This window comes from Haliotis asinina, chromosome 10, assembly GCF_037392515.1.
Source record: "Haliotis asinina isolate JCU_RB_2024 chromosome 10, JCU_Hal_asi_v2, whole genome shotgun sequence".
NCBI classification, from domain to species: Eukaryota; Metazoa; Mollusca; class Gastropoda; order Lepetellida; family Haliotidae; genus Haliotis; species Haliotis asinina.
The window spans coordinates 42,227,187-42,244,356 of record NC_090289.1 but is presented as its reverse complement, the minus strand read 5'-3'; the positions used below and the strand labels follow the sequence as shown (position 1 = coordinate 42,244,356).

At 39.1% G+C, this 17,170-nt stretch overlaps 1 protein-coding gene across 1 annotated transcript; it reads right to left on the bottom strand.

The window, feature by feature from the left end:
- Positions 1 to 1,233: 1,233 nt before the first annotated feature.
- Positions 1,234 to 16,316, bottom strand: LOC137297765 (uncharacterized). Its single transcript, XM_067829710.1, has 5 exons — positions 15,995 to 16,316; positions 3,758 to 3,924; positions 3,245 to 3,327; positions 2,065 to 2,254; positions 1,234 to 1,365 (listed from the first exon to the last, which is right to left on the bottom strand). Exons 1-5 carry the CDS (start codon positions 16,314 to 16,316, stop codon positions 1,234 to 1,236), a joined length of 894 nt encoding a protein of 297 aa, XP_067685811.1.
- Between the last annotated feature and the right edge of the window lie 854 nt (positions 16,317 to 17,170).

Genomic DNA, 17,170 nt, shown 5'->3' with positions numbered 1-17,170 from the left:
TTTCTAAATAACGCGGCCGGAATCGGGAGGAGAGTACTATGGTTCAGTTGTATTTGCTGTGTTCTTGTGATTTGGAGTAACATCATTTATCGTTTGACTGTTCAACAAGCCACCAGAGTTGTCCACTAAACAAATTTAAGAAAATATTTTTAGTTTGCAAAATCCATACATCTCCAAAACCTAACTAAAAATTGGGGTTTCACAACTTAATCACCCCGTTTAGACAGTGTCAAACACTTTACATTTTCTCGGTAAACTGCATTCACACATGCTGTACATTTAAATTTAAGCAATATTTCACGTAATGGTTGACTGGGTATCAACCACATTCACCATTCTCAACAAATATAGTCAGACAGACAGGCATTGTTATTCCAACGCTGAGGCCACTGGCCCAAAATACATTCTGGGATTAACTCTCACAATCCACGCAAAAATACACAATAGAGATTACGAGTTATTCCATGCATATGGACTTATCTGTGATATATACACATCTCACACACTCATTTCACGTGTACGGGCAAATCTAAGTTTATACATCTTAGGTAAAATGACCAACATTATAGACAACACTACCCATATATGATAGACAACACTACCCATATATGATAGACAACACTACCCATATATGATAGACAACACTACCCATATATGATAGACAACACTACCCATATATGATAGACAACACTACCCATATATGATACCCTAATATTTTTAAAAGACTGATGTGTTATTAATGTTACACACAAATAGTACAATGTCATGATACTCGTCTTCTGCAAAAGATAATACATCCATGGCAAATGTATGCATTTCACATGTGTGCCATTGACTGTTTCCACGTTATTTCCTCCAAGGTCCCCAAATCTATTAACGCAATCATATACAGCTGATAATAACTATATACATTTAGAAAGTTTTCTGTTAAGGATTCATAATCAATTCGAACTGATAGCACTAAAATTCGTAATTCTGAGCTGGATAAAAAGTGCGGCTTCAACAGCTTGATTACTACGTTCCCAAATGAGTGCATGGAAAAGGATAAGAAATTGTAAGCCACATTTTGTTTAATAAACAACGAAACTTTTGCAGAGTACTAACTCCCGTGCGTTGTTTATATCAGGTCAGTGTCAGACCTGTAGGTAGCCCGTGCGTGTGTGTCACACAGACAGACAGGCAGACAGGCAGACAGACAAACAGACAGACACACAGACCATTAAGTAAAGTTAACTACGAGCCTGATAATGGGTACTTTATGTGTATTTGCCGAACGGACTTGTAGCCATCCGAGTGGAGTGTTTTATAAATACCCAGGGGCAGGATTTGGTCACCACTGTAGAAATTCTCGCCGTCCAGCACTCCCTGTTGATACAAAGATAATGAGTTAAACATCCTTCTTGTGCAAGGGTTCTAACCCTGATCTTCACGGGCCAGGGAGTGATTGAGGGAGTGAATGAGTTGAATAACTCCACTTGAAGTGTACTTCATAACATGTCAGCTTGATATTGAGTGAAGGGCTGAGATCATACAGGAATCACATGGAATCCACCATATCAACAGAAACACAGTCGGGATTAATACCCAGGATCAGATGTGTTTGACGCTGCTAAGGGAAGCAACTGCGCCGCTTCAGATGACTAGGCCATCTATGGTCCAGACATACATGCCCATCGCCATGTTCGCTCACTCACTCACTCACTCACTCACTCACCCACCCACCCACCCACCCACTCACTCACTCACTCACTCACTCACTCACTCACTCACTCACTCACTCGCATCACAGACATCACAGTCCTGTGCCTTCCTCTCGCCATAAAAGTCACTATAGATATGGAATTTTTAACAGAGCCTTGGTCAGTGATCCGTTAAGGTCAGGACGCGGTTCAGAAAGGGGGGTATGCATAGTTCATTTTCACCCATTTTGTCGACAGCTTCAATGATCATTGAATAAACTTTGCCCTCCCTTCCCCCTCACCCCATAACACCCACCCACACCGTACACACACGTATGCACACCTTACATAAATGTACCATAACGTAAGAGAAGGTTCCATCCACCTCAAAAGTGTCCTCGGTGATGGTGACAGTCAAGGTGAATTCAACTCCACTGTCGACCGTGAAGGGCCCATTGTCATCATCTTCAACAGGCATTTCATCTACATACACAGAAAAGCCTCCCCACGTGCCACTCGTCCATAATAAGGTGGCCACCTTAGACCCACCATCGTTTTTTAACATGAGGTAGATTCTGCAACGTAAACATCATCTGGAATTCAAAGCTATGAGCACACTTGGCTGAAAGTCCTTACTCAAAATACACAAGCATGTATTACAGAACGAATTTCATAATGGCATTACTTGGTCAATGTGGTCTTGCTGACCAGTTTTGTCCCAAACGCATCCTTACATAAAACGGGTTACTTTGTACATATACTTTCCCCCAAAAGAAACGAATACGTATACTTACACGAATTTAATCTGTTAAAAAACATGAAAGTGAGAAAGCATGTGCATGGATGGCACTGTTTTGATTTACAGCAGTGAGTTGCGACATAAAGATACATTTTCATTTTGAGACAAAAACTTCGTTCTAAAGCGAAAAATACTAACGATTCCATAGAACTGCACGTGCATATTGCGAACCACTTTTATAGCACTGCAATAGTGAAATTATAACAATCAAGCACTCATTTTGAAAAATATTTGAAATTTCATATTCATATCATATCAGCAATGCGTATCTTTGGGGGAAGAGTATATATCGCCAATTCAATGTTTTGAACTGCATTGTGCATATTCTAGCTTGCACACAGAAAACTAACAGATGTATTTGAACTATATATACAAAACAGACATAAACACTGCAAAAGGTATTTGAATTTCAACACATATGCGTGTGAACGTTTCGTGACGTCACTGCTAGCGCCATTGCAGATGCAATCATGTCTTACTGCCATAGAACCTACCCTTACGGAACGCCATAGAGAAAACTGTCTACCTCTGTTGTGAGGATTACTGTTTTACAGACGAGTGTAGGGCCCGTTCCTCAAACCGATCGCAGCGCTACGACAGCCGTAAGTCTATGTTAAAGTATGGGAGTTACGAACATCTTAGCGCTACAGTCGCTTTGGGGAACGGGGCCCTAATATAGGATTTCCCAACGCCATTGTCTTTACTAACATATTGAAGAGCGTTATGCTCAAGTCAGTGTCATGGGGAGGAGTACCCATGTACTTACGGAGTGCCTACATGTCGAGATCCGATGACTTCAATAATAACACCGGCAACCAGTGGTGATGGTATCGTGAAAACTGTTCCTGTCTGAAAAGGAAAGACCACAGCTTTTAATACTAAGATTATTGTTAACGTATAAAACACATCGGCTGACGCTACCGGTCTGGCTCGCTGAATTTGTTGACACATGTCATCGTATCGATTGAATTTGGACCAGTGATTGAGATAATGAGCAATGACCCATGCTGTGAGGGTAAATGGCATTTACATAGTCAACAATTTCACAAAGCCTTTAATTATCATTCCTTATACTGACCACCCTACAGTACTAGGTTATATAGGACATATTCCACCTACCCCTGAAGATGACACATGTCGAAGATCGACGCGACGTTGTTGATCACAGGATTGTCCGGTCCAGACTGAATTATTTACAGACCGCCGCCAAATAGATGTAATATTACCTCGGGTATATGACAACCAATCCTGACCCGGAATTTCACGGTTTGGAACTTACCGGTTCTACCCATAGATTCTGTCCACACATCCTAGTCTGGATCCAGCTGCCGCCGGAGTAACAGACGCTGTTGATGTAGTCAGGGTCCGTTACCGGCGCCGCCGTCAGGGAGCATCCAGTCTCTGTCGTATTATCGGTGTTGGGCACCTTGTAGAACCCACAGTCAGCTGGCAAACGGCATTGAATACATTAGTCACACCTCACAAATATGTTTGTTCGGCATTCTAAAGTCATTGATAAACACACGACTTTATGGGTGACAACTTCTTGTTTATTGCAAAGAACGACGTCTTAGTGTAGAATCACAAACTCGCTACAACGGTGTAATAATTTACACCAAAACGTCGTTCTGTGCAATAAAGAAGATTTTGCCATCCATAAAGTTGTTTCCTTCAGTACTAGGAAATTGTTTGTTTTAAAAATGACAAAAATGACTAAATTGCTAGAAATATTATTCAATTTTCTATTGTATGGGAACATTACATAAATTCATAACTTTCACTCTTATCGTATATTACACGCAACGTTTCCATATTTCCCAGCGATCTTAATATCTGAATGATAATTTGCATGCTAGCAGTTCACTAGATGTAAAGACAAGGACGCGGAGGTTGAATATTCCACACCCTGGGAGGTAACGGCATGTAGTATACATACAAGAATTTATATTTGTATATGTTTCCCATCAAATTGTACATTTCAGTGTGTGCTTAGAACAGTCCTATTATAGATTACTTCATATCTTGGCCTAAACAGGGTTTCCAAATAACGGAAATGCATGCAAGTCATCATAATTTAAATTTGAAACATGCGAAAATGTTTTTTAAAAACCCAGTTTGTTTGGCTACATATTCATACACTCCATGTAATAAATGTTTCAAAATATATTCGTCTGTTACCACGTTCAGGTCGACCTCGCGTGAAGTGTTTATGTGATGAACAAACAGCGTCCTCGAACCCCACCCACCAAACGTCATGAAAGTATAACCAATAAAATAATCACCTCTAGCTGCTACGTTAGTGCCAGTCAGGATTTAAAATTGAAATTCAAAACATTTCTCGATTCACAATTCTAACATATAAACTTAAGAATGTTTGCATTACTTCTTCAAATTCTATTAAGTATGTACAAAATCTTTCTAATCTCTGCTATAAATTTGTTTCTGATGAAACACGTAAGATTATTAACTTGTTATCACGGTCACTTCCGGTTCTCACCTAAAACCATCTCTCAATATTATTACTCATTTGTTATATAATTCCATCCGTATTCGTCTGTATAAGTATTTTAGTAAATTCATTTGCAGTAGAAACAATTATATCAAGGTGAACGCACAATAGTTACTATAATTCTAAATTGTGGATACCTGTACATTAAAACTTGGGCAAAGCATTCGAAGACAAGACGGCTTCTACAAACCATGACAGCAACAGTGTTATATGATGATGTATATCCCAACATTTATCAGGCTATCTAATCCCCCCCCACTCCCCCACCCCCCAAAAAAACCAAAAAAAACAACAAAAAAACAAACAAACAAACAAACAAAAAAACAAAAAAAACCCCAAAAACCAACCAAACAAAAAAACCAACAAAAAAAACCCAAACAAAAAAAAACAAACAAAAAAACAAACAAGAAACCCAACAAAACAACAACAACAACAAAAAGAAACACACCCAAAATCACTCAAACAAACAAACAAACAAATAATACTTTCTTCTTTTAAAAACCTCAAAACACTTACATTAATATTCTAGCACATTTGTTCAAGGAAACTTGAACAAGTAATTTTAGTTGTCCATGGTTATGTTTATAACATACGCCCACTACGTTTTAACAAACATCTGAATAAGCACTTATATCTTTCAACCAGGTTTCTATCTTTACAACAGAATGAGGACTTGATGTTTACAATCGTTAATGCTTCTCACTATCTCGGGTTTTACTATGTTATTTTGTGGATGTTTTACCAAAGTAGATATATGAAGCGGGAGTATTCAAATAAAAAGTACTTCGAAGCATGATGCGACTTTGACTTTTTCATTGTTCGAATACATTTGATTGTTTTCCTTTCCAAAGTTTATTAACGCTATCAAAATGACGAAAAGAAGTGAACGCACGGGAATGAACCAACTTAACTACCATATGTCTGGTTTTTCACCGGTATTTATTCACTCGATATGGCGGTGATCTGTGAATAATCGAGTCTGGACCAGACAATCCAGTGATCAACAACATGAGCATCAATCTACACAATTGTTATACGATGACATGTTAACCAGGACAGCGAGCATGACCACCAAATCTCGTTAGTCGTCTCTTACGACAAGCATGTGTTACTGAAGATCAATTCTAAGCCGGATCTTCACGAGTTTTTTAAGTCAAGAAATCCACCAAGCGCAGAACATGAGCAATACAGTTCATTAACAATGTAACGTCCACAGCAAACGACAAGTCCATGCACACGCTTGGTCTACTGTCAACTAATTAGAGTTTGGAAGAAGGCACAAATGTGGTTAATAACAGAAAAACCGTTTCATAGTTCAATATTTCTGCCGTCAGCTAATTAGAGTTTTGAGAAATGCAAAAATGTGGTTGACAATAGGAAAACCGTTTCATCGTACAATACTTCAGCTTAATGACATTTTCCCCTCGCAATAGTATTAATCAAAGTAAGGAAAGTAGTAAAGATCAAAGTAGTAATTTCGTCATTGTATTTCAAGTAATGAGATCGCCAGTATTCACGAGGTCCGCCTACTATCTACTCGTCTTTATTGTAACGTATGATTGCACATACAGAGGAAATTTAAAGACCCGGACATACTTCGAAGCGTTAGTAAGAAATTTTCGAATGACGGATAACCCATAAAACACTTGAGGTCATTTTCTTCTTAAGAAACAGTTACCAACACTCCTCCTTCGCTTGATAAACTGATGACACTGAATATAGTATAAATTTCATTTGTTTTCATGACCTTCCAGCTTTCTTCTGAAGGTAGCCAGGAGACCTCGTGTGAAGGGAGTGTATGTTCCACAGCAGAATATATTGGTACACTTCTAATGCGCAACAGATTCAAGGCAATGCTATCTTGCAAGGTGAGCTACGATTCCAAATTTCAAATCAACAGTCAAACTATTCTTAATATAATGGATGAAACCATGTACATGCAGTATGCGTTTATTATGTTCCTTTATTTCTACGACTTTTCAACTGTTGTGAACACCTTCCTACAGTTATTATACGAGGCGCAAGAGCAAAAAACGAAGACGACTTTCCGACAATATCTCTACTACTGGGCGTCATCTCATTATTTGGTTTGTTTCCTTCGTTAATGACCATCAGTATACTAGACTGTCCGGAGACCAAGTGTTTGTATTTTAGGACCTTTTGGAAGACCTTTTCTCAGAGACTGAGATTTTATTGCTCAAGACTTTTGGATTAGGGATATTCCCTCAATGTTTATGGAGCTCAGGTCACAAATTAGTTGAAATTAAGCACCGTTGATCTCTGACAGTCCTTGGATGGTTGGCCATGTTTTACAGCTTGAGTTTTTAGGACTTTTAAGTCCTGCCCATGATGAAGTACATGTGATACCTATTGTCTCACTTCAGGCAAGTGATCTTGTTCACAATTGCCTCTGTTCACCCAGCAGAAAATGGGTACCCGGTGAGAGAAAGTCAAGTGACCTTCTACCGTCTAACAATCAGCGCGGTTTATTCCGGGAAATAAATACGCCTGCTTTGACTGCTAGCGTTATGAGCATTCAGCTCGTGAATGGAGTTTGGCGCAATATAAATGCACACATTATTTAATTATTATCAGCTCAAGGTTATACCCTCATTACAGCGTCGTATGATCCCCCAAGGAGTTGAGGTTGATAATGCGATCTGTCCTTTAAGTTTGACATTCAGTGATCAAGGAACAGTCTCAGCAGCTCAGCTGAGCGCTATGCAAATACAATGTTCGTGAAAAATGTTAGTATTGACAGTGTATTGCTTGCAGCCTACCGAAATGTCTTGTCAATATATCTTGTCAGTGTCTTGTCAAGTGTTGCCATGGTTTCTCATATTACACGTTTGTTTAGATGTTAAATTGTCTCTGATTCAATTAATGGATCATTCCTGTAAATATACAGCTAGTCAAAAGTATTGCACCACACAGTTTAACGTCAAATAAGAAAATGTGATTTTCGGGTTTTAAAACTTAGTTAAAGTACATAGTTAATATACTGTGTCATGTGTGAACTTAACATCACAAACAGACCCTGTTCCGAGCTGCACGTGCATGCTTGTTCCACAGATCGCTTTGTTAAAATTCGGTATGCAAATAGCCTCTTTGGTGTATTTTATGTTGGGTCAGACACAGCTACGTTTGAAGCTTACGTTTGACCAAATAGTGGAACACCAAAGCGCCCAGTGCAACTGAACATAAATCACACTGTCGTCAGCAGGCTAATACGCAAGCATACTGCTTCCGGTGAAGTGAAAGATGCGCCGAGGTACCAGCATAAATATAGAATTTAAAAAAAAAAAAAAAAAAACCCAAAAAGCAACCAAACAAAAAAACCAACAAAAAAAACCCAAACAAAAAAAAACAAACAAAAAAACAAACAAGAAACCCAACAAAACAACAACAACAACAAAAAGAAACACACCCAAAATCACTCAAACAAACAAACAAACAAATAATACTTTCTTCTTTTAAAAACCTCAAAACACTTACATTAATATTCTAGCACATTTGTTCAAGGAAACTTGAACAAGTAATTTTAGTTGTCCATGGTTACGTTTATAACATACGCCCACTACGTTTTAACAAACATCTGAATAAGCACTTATATCTTTCAACCAGGTTTCTATCTTTACAACAGAATGAGGACTTGATGTTTACAATCGTTAATGCTTCTCACTATCTCGGGTTTTACTATGTTATTTTGTGGATGTTTTACCAAAGTAGATATATGAAGCGGGAGTATTCAAATAAAAAGTACTTCGAAGCATGATGCGACTTTGACTTTTTCATTGTTCGAATACTTTTGATTGTTTTCCTTTCCAAAGTTTATTAACGCTATCAAAATGACGAAAAGAAGTGAACGCACGGGAATGAACCAACTTAACTACCATATGTCTGGTTTTTCACCGGTATTTATTCACTCGATATGGCGGTGATCTGTGAATAATCGAGTCTGGACCAGACAATCCAGTGATCAACAACATGAGCATCAATCTACACAATTGTTATACGATGACATGTTAACCAGGACAGCGAGCATGACCACCAAATCTCGTTAGTCGTCTCTTACGACAAGCATGTGTTACTGAAGATCAATTCTAAGCCGGATCTTCACGAGTTTTTTAAGTCAAGAAATCCACCAAGCGCAGAACATGAGCAATACAGTTCATTAACAATGTAACGTCCACAGCAAACGACAAGTCCATGCACACGCTTGGTCTACTGTCAACTAATTAGAGTTTGGAAGAAGGCACAAATGTGGTTAATAACAGAAAAACCGTTTCATAGTTCAATATTTCTGCCGTCAGCTAATTAGAGTTTTGAGAAATGCAAAAATGTGGTTGACAATAGGAAAACCGTTTCATCGTACAATACTTCAGCTTAATGACATTTTCCCCTCGCAATAGTATTAATCAAAGTAAGGAAAGTAGTAAAGATCAAAGTAGTAATTTCGTCATTGTATTTCAAGTAATGAGATCGCCAGTATTCACGAGGTCCGCCTACTATCTACTCGTCTTTATTGTAACGTATGATTGCACATACAGAGGAAATTTAAAGACCCGGACATACTTCGAAGCGTTAGTAAGAAATTTTCGAATGACGGATAACCCATAAAACACTTGAGGTCATTTTCTTCTTAAGAAACAGTTACCAACACTCCTCCTTCGCTTGATAAACTGATGACACTGAATATAGTATAAATTTCATTTGTTTTCATGACCTTCCAGCTTTCTTCTGAAGGTAGCCAGGAGACCTCGTGTGAAGGGAGTGTATGTTCCACAGCAGAATATATTGGTACACTTCTAATGCGCAACAGATTCAAGGCAATGCTATCTTGCAAGGTGAGCTACGATTCCAAATTTCAAATCAACAGTCAAACTATTCTTAATATAATGGATGAAACCATGTACATGCAGTATGCGTTTATTATGTTCCTTTATTTCTACGACTTTTCAACTGTTGTGAACACCTTCCTACAGTTATTATACGAGGCGCAAGAGCAAAAAACGAAGACGACTTTCCGACAATATCTCTACTACTGGGCGTCATCTCATTATTTGGTTTGTTTCCTTCGTTAATGACCATCAGTATACTAGACTGTCCGGAGACCAAGTGTTTGTATTTTAGGACCTTTTGGAAGACCTTTTCTCAGAGACTGAGATTTTATTGCTCAAGACTTTTGGATTAGGGATATTCCCTCAATGTTTATGGAGCTCAGGTCACAAATTAGTTGAAATTAAGCACCGTTGATCTCTGACAGTCCTTGGATGGTTGGCCATGTTTTACAGCTTGAGTTTTTAGGACTTTTAAGTCCTGCCCATGATGAAGTACATGTGATACCTATTGTCTCACTTCAGGCAAGTGATCTTGTTCACAATTGCCTCTGTTCACCCAGCAGAAAATGGGTACCCGGTGAGAGAAAGTCAAGTGACCTTCTACCGTCTAACAATCAGCGCGGTTTATTCCGGGAAATAAATACGCCTGCTTTGACTGCTAGCGTTATGAGCATTCAGCTCGTGAATGGAGTTTGGCGCAATATAAATGCACACATTATTTAATTATTATCAGCTCAAGGTTATACCCTCATTACAGCGTCGTATGATCCCCCAAGGAGTTGAGGTTGATAATGCGATCTGTCCTTTAAGTTTGACATTCAGTGATCAAGGAACAGTCTCAGCAGCTCAGCTGAGCGCTATGCAAATACAATGTTCGTGAAAAATGTTAGTATTGACAGTGTATTGCTTGCAGCCTACCAAAATGTCTTGTCAATATATCTTGTCAGTGTCTTGTCAAGTGTTGCCATGGTTTCTCATATTACACGTTTGTTTAGATGTTAAATTGTCTCTGATTCAATTAATGGATCATTCCTGTAAATATACAGCTAGTCAAAAGTATTGCACCACACAGTTTAACGTCAAATAAGAAAATGTGATTTTCGGGTTTTAAAACTTAGTTAAAGTACATAGTTAATATACTGTGTCATGTGTGAACTTAACATCACAAACAGACCCTGTTCCGAGCTGCACGTGCATGCTTGTTCCACAGATCGCTTTGTTAAAATTCGGTATGCAAATAGCCTCTTTGGTGTATTTTATGTTGGGTCAGACACAGCTACGTTTGAAGCTTACGTTTGACCAAATAGTGGAACACCAAAGCGCCCAGTGCAACTGAACATAAATCACACTGTCGTCAGCAGGCTAATACGCAAGCATACTGCTTCCGGTGAAGTGAAAGATGCGCCGAGGTACCAGCATAAATATAGAATTGTAAAAAAAAAAAAAGAAAAAAAGTCAGATCGTTCTTGTAATCCAAGCCAGAAAAAGCCCAAAGTCTCCATGTACACAGTTTGCTACGTTGATGGCATCCATACAACAGAGTGTTAATCAGCACCATCAGACGACGCCTAAGTTCTGTATCTGTAGGATTGAGGACATGACGACCACTCCTCACAAATCAGCACCACCATGCCCATTTAAATATATGTATATATGTAAAGTATGTGATGCAGAGTGAGTGAGTGAGTTTAGTTTTACGCCGCACTCAGCAATATTACAGCTACATGGCGGCGGTCTGTAAATAATCGAGTCTGGACCAGACAATCCAGTGATCAACAACATGAGCATCGATCTGCGCAATTGGGAACCGATGACATGTGTCAACCAAGTCAGCGAGCCTGACCACCCGATCCCGTTAGTCGCCTCTTACGACAAGCTGAGTCGCCTTTTGTGGCAAGCATGGGTTGCTGAAGGCCTAATCTACCCGGGACCTTCATGGGTCCATGATGCAGAGGAATATCCAAGCTGAGGTTCCATTTGCGGATGGTTCCGTCATGGTGTGGATGTGTTCTTCCTGTTTCCAGCACAATGCTATGGAGACAAAACCATGGCCAGACATGAATCCTGTTGAGCGTTTGCGGGGCATTTAGGTACGTCGGGAGAGATCAAGGGATCCCCCAGTTCAGAACCTTAAGGAATTGGCCCATGCATTGTATGATGACTAGCAGCAGATCCACCAACAGAGAATCAGACATCCAGGGACCAGCATGAGACGGGGTGTGGAAAATGTTATCCAAGTGCGAGGCTTTTTCACCAGAAAATTGCCAGTCATTGTGGACCAGTGCTGTGTGTCTGACGTAACGGCCCCGACAGTCATACGTATATCCCCTATATTTTACGGTGTTTTAGTTACCTTTAGTTCTCTACAATTAAACCTGCTTACAAATCCGGGCATCTGTTCTCAATTTTATAACTGTACGCTTACATGGGGAAATACAAACAGTTTACTTCATGAAAAAAGTGTGTGGTGCGATATTTAGGACGTGGTACATATATTTAGTCGTCTTTTGATACAATAAGCTATTAATACAGACGTGCTACGTCGTAAAGGGGTTTCATAACACATTGTGTTGACACAGATGTCTTCAACATAAACATCGAATTCGACAAGTGGGAATTCCAAGCCGAGATGAGCAGGCGTCACTGGCATCCTGCACCAAGCGTCGACGCATTATTCACAGTAAGTTGTCCTCCGATGAAGAACATTAAGCTCAACTATTTGAGACTTACAGTTACCAGTTATTCACATTTGGCATCTGCTGGTGTGTATGCCGCTCCTATTTACACGCTCCCTGTTATCTTCTTGTTTGTGAACACTTCTCAAGATAACGACTTGACCGACAATGAGGCCTACTGACGTTCACTCGAGAACTTGGTCTCGTATTTAAGTTAAAAATGTTTACACTTCACCAGGGTTTTGATGATTTATATTATTGTATTTGAAACCAAATTCTCAACTGAAAAGAAATAAATTTCGATTCCCACTTGATTCTGCCTTAATTTGTTTATTCCCGTAATTAGTCCCGTAATCCTGCTTCTACGCAGCGTACGTTTCCTGGAGTGAAGCGTTTGACATTCCAATCACTAATATGATGTATTAATCCGCGTCGTGCGGTTCTATATAGGAAAGCAAAATATTGCTTTATCTTAACGATATTTTCATTTTTTAGAAAGTGAATTATAAACAGGATACAAAACTCGTTCCCTTTCATACCATGTCCCATTTAAACTTGATATGAAAGTTTGTGACAAAAGCAAAAGTATTTCACTCAGGACATGAACTTGATATGAAAGGGGAAGCTCGTTTCATATCCTATAAATAGTGATGGAACAATGGACATTTACCCCTACACATTTCAGTGATGTTTATTCCTGTATAATGGAAGTGATATGACACAACTGGCTGCAACTCATTTAGTCCTCGCAACTCTAGGAGGCACGAGAAATATCAATATGTACATTAGTCAATACAATTACAAAATAAGTCAGTACAAAACAATCAACACGACTAATAGCATGCATAATTACTGTTTAAAATACCTTACCGACTGCATTGGTAACATGATTTCGGGAGTCCTTTCAGATACCTGACACTGTTATTTGTCAAAAGTTTTTTTTTTTAAATTTTGGACATTTCTGGAAATTTGTGATACTGCATATGTAAGAAAAAGCATTATGCCCAAATAAAAAATATATGTTTTTCCGACAGCAGTTTTATCGTAGAGTGGCGGTCCATTCTTGGGAAGGTCATCCAAGGGACAGTTTCGACAATTAATTTATGGTTAGTGGTTCTGAAGTTTAACGCAGGAAGAGATATTGATTTGGGACACAATAAACACTTCTCAAACGATGAGTGATTCTCCAGGAACTTGAAGTGAGACCGTTGAAGCATGACTCAATTGTTAATTTTCAGGTCGGATGAATTAAGATGATATTTACCTGCAATCATTCAGATGTTAAACTTGCCGAAACGTTTTGAAATATAACTGAAAGACCGCAATGATGCAAATATATCCTTAATACATTCCTACCATGCGTAATTCTCAGTTTCTGCATGGGTACAATTATACACATTTTTGTGAAGTATTTCTCACGGTTTGAATACATCTTATAGGAAATAACGCGTTTGTAAATATTGAGTGCGTCTGGTTTTACCCCGTTTAGCAATGTTCCATCAATATCACGAAGGGAGACACCAGAAATGATTTTCACACATAGTACCCATGCGGAGAATTGGACCCGGCGGGGAATAGGACGGGCGAACGCTTTAACCACTGGGCTACCGCAACGCCCCTTAATACATCTTGGTTCCTTGTGTAATTCATATGCACCATGAAGTTAGAGGTTGAATTTCTCAGTCCACTAGCTAACTTAAAAGAATTTGTAGGTTGATCCTTTCTACATAGTTACACTCTCTTACTGTACACGGTCATTTAGAACTCAGCAAAATAAAAGAGCTCGAGGAGAAAGCTTTTCACCCTGTCGTATTTGATCGTGATAAATGAAACCGTCATAGGTCTGGTAAGATCGTAACTTTCATAACGTTGTGATACATATATTTAACCAGGGTAAAATATTTCCCTTCTATTTCAGGCATTTGAATGTGATGAAGTAAACCAACTCTTCACACTTTATCAAATGAGTTTGTAAAATGCATAAAACACTCATTAATATCTTGTTTGAGATTTTTTCATCATTTGCATGGACGTATGCATTGCAAAATATCAGCACAAGAAGAAAACCTTTTCTTAGAGCCTGATAGCGCGTTATTTAGAATGTTATAAACATCAACAAGTTTAGGAGGTAGTTATTCAGTTTTAATGAGAAATGTTTGCCTGTTTTCGACTGCTGATTGTCATTGCCATTGATAATTCCTGCATCAACGGGCTCGCTTATGTCAGTTCACCTGTGACAACTGTGTGCATGTTTTAATAAATCACGGTGTATGTATCTCATTTGTCTTCGAATGAGAAGGATGATTTGCAAAATATCTCAACATCTGGAATAGCCTATTAGATGACCATTCTGTACTCGACCATCAACATGCAACGAGTTGCATCCACCAATATCGGCTGCGTTATTTTCCCAGCCATCATTGAAGAAAGTTGTTTAAAAGAGTATCATGTTGTCACGTGTAGACGTTGACATCTTTTACGGTGGGCGGCACAGCGGTCGGGGGAACAGTGAAACCTCCTACATATACTTCCTTACAGTGGTCCCTCTCAAACGAGTTTGGCTGTAGGTTTTGCATAACAAAGACAAATGTTTAGTCCACGTACGCAATAGGAGTTATGTCCAATCAAGATGTTCATGACTGGGTTGTCTGGTGCAGAGGCAATTATGTACAGATTTCCGTCATATAGCTGGGATGTTGCTGAGTGCAAACAACAAATATACCAAGTGTCTGCCCGATTCTCTCGACATAATCATAATTTATTTAATCACAGATCAACCGTGATGTCACATAACGAATGAATTAATTCGACGTCATTTGGCTGCCAAGAAAGACAAAACCTGCAGATAGTTAAAGAGATGTGAGTCACGCGAAAAATTACGCCAAACTTGAATGGCATTCCCCTTTTGATGAAAGATTTTGATGACTGATTGTTCCCCATTCTCGTAAAATATATCCGAACACAACTGGTAGAAATTGCATGCTTCACGTGCATTTAAGTGGCCTATTTTAGTGTCTGAAGCTTCAAAGATATTCAGCCAGACCGCAGGGATGGTTAGATGTAAAACTTGCCAATCCTGACCAAAACTTACCTGCCCACAAAATATCTCCATATACACAAGTCTAAATGTAAAACCTGAAGGTGAATTTGAGAATCTGGCAGTCTATGTTGAAAATAATTCGTCCCGGGCGGTCGGGCAGGCAGTTATTTCGAACGCTGCCTATTTCCGTGTCAAGTATCTGACCCGTGTCTGGAGTTAAGTGAGTCTTGTACACATGGGATAGCCTGACTACACAATGGAGATTGTAAACACCGACCTTCACCTTGTCCCTTTACCAAGGGACATCACTCTCACCAATACATTCAAGGATCTTAATCTGGGAACAAAATCCCGAATTGGGGCCCTAGGGCTGAATTTAGCGAAGGGTTAAATGTCATTTAACATTTTAAATGATTCAATGGCAAAGTGACTTCGTTCACCTCATGCTTACCTGCCCAGTACTGAGCGCCAGGTTCCGTAGTCGTTCTGGAAAGATCCTTGTCGTTGTTGTTGAACAGTTTGCAATCACCATTCTTTCTGTTCAGCAAAACCACATTGCAGTTAGAGTGATAGAAACACTTAGTGAAGCAATCAGTCCACTGGTTCTGCCCACCAGGGTACAAGATCCCCAAAAGTCCATTTTCGAGAAGGTAATTATCAAACTCTGGTCTGTGATGGTAAAATGATCCACATACATTCGGTGATGGTATTTTCCCCGTGATAACGTTAACACCGAGTGCTAGTGTTATATATAACAACGAAACAAACTCCATTTGGGATTCTTTCAAAAACAGATAAACATTGTTTTACAAGGACTCAGCTAGCAGACGCCTTCTAGTCTCAGTGAGGTCTTCATCGACTAGGGTTGTGAATCGTAGTGCAACTTCATGGCTTTTGTCGTCTTAGCAGGGCATGAGATTGATCGAAGACACTGCCTCCACTCGAATGCATGAACAAGCCACTCTATCAATAACCTCTAGCGCCTACGCAATGAGCGGGATGTAGGCAGGTTCATTATTAATTGCTCATTAAGGCTCAGCATTACATACGTAACTGTTGACGAATTTTCTGGTTTAAAAATGAATAACTGTTAAGGTTTGCGGCATTAAACAACAGACAAACATCAAACTAACAAAACGTGCATGTATACTTCAGCTATGTAAACAGACCTCAATACCAGAGACAGTGGCCATTCACTCTACTGGACAGTATTCGTCTACAGCACAGTTCAGTTTTAAAATCAGACGATGATTGTCCAATTTCATATTATTGATTAGGGCTTCTCTACAAGTTCGTCTGGTATGGATTTAAAACTTGTTTTTTGTTTACAACACGTCGTGTTGGCTACTTCTTGCCCCTTCATCAGGTGAATGACACAATATGATTTGCAAGCAAAATATATAACGCATACATGAGACCTCTGAGATGGAATTAAAGATTGAGATGTACCTACATCAAGGAGATTAAGTGATATGTTTTAACTGAGATGTACAGAGTTCAAACAGGTTAAGCGTTATGTTTATGCAATAGATATTATAGACTGGTATGCACAGAAAGGGATATACATTGATGGAATACATTGCTAGAATGCCAGTAAAGCTCTATTTTAAATGCACCAAGCATTCGG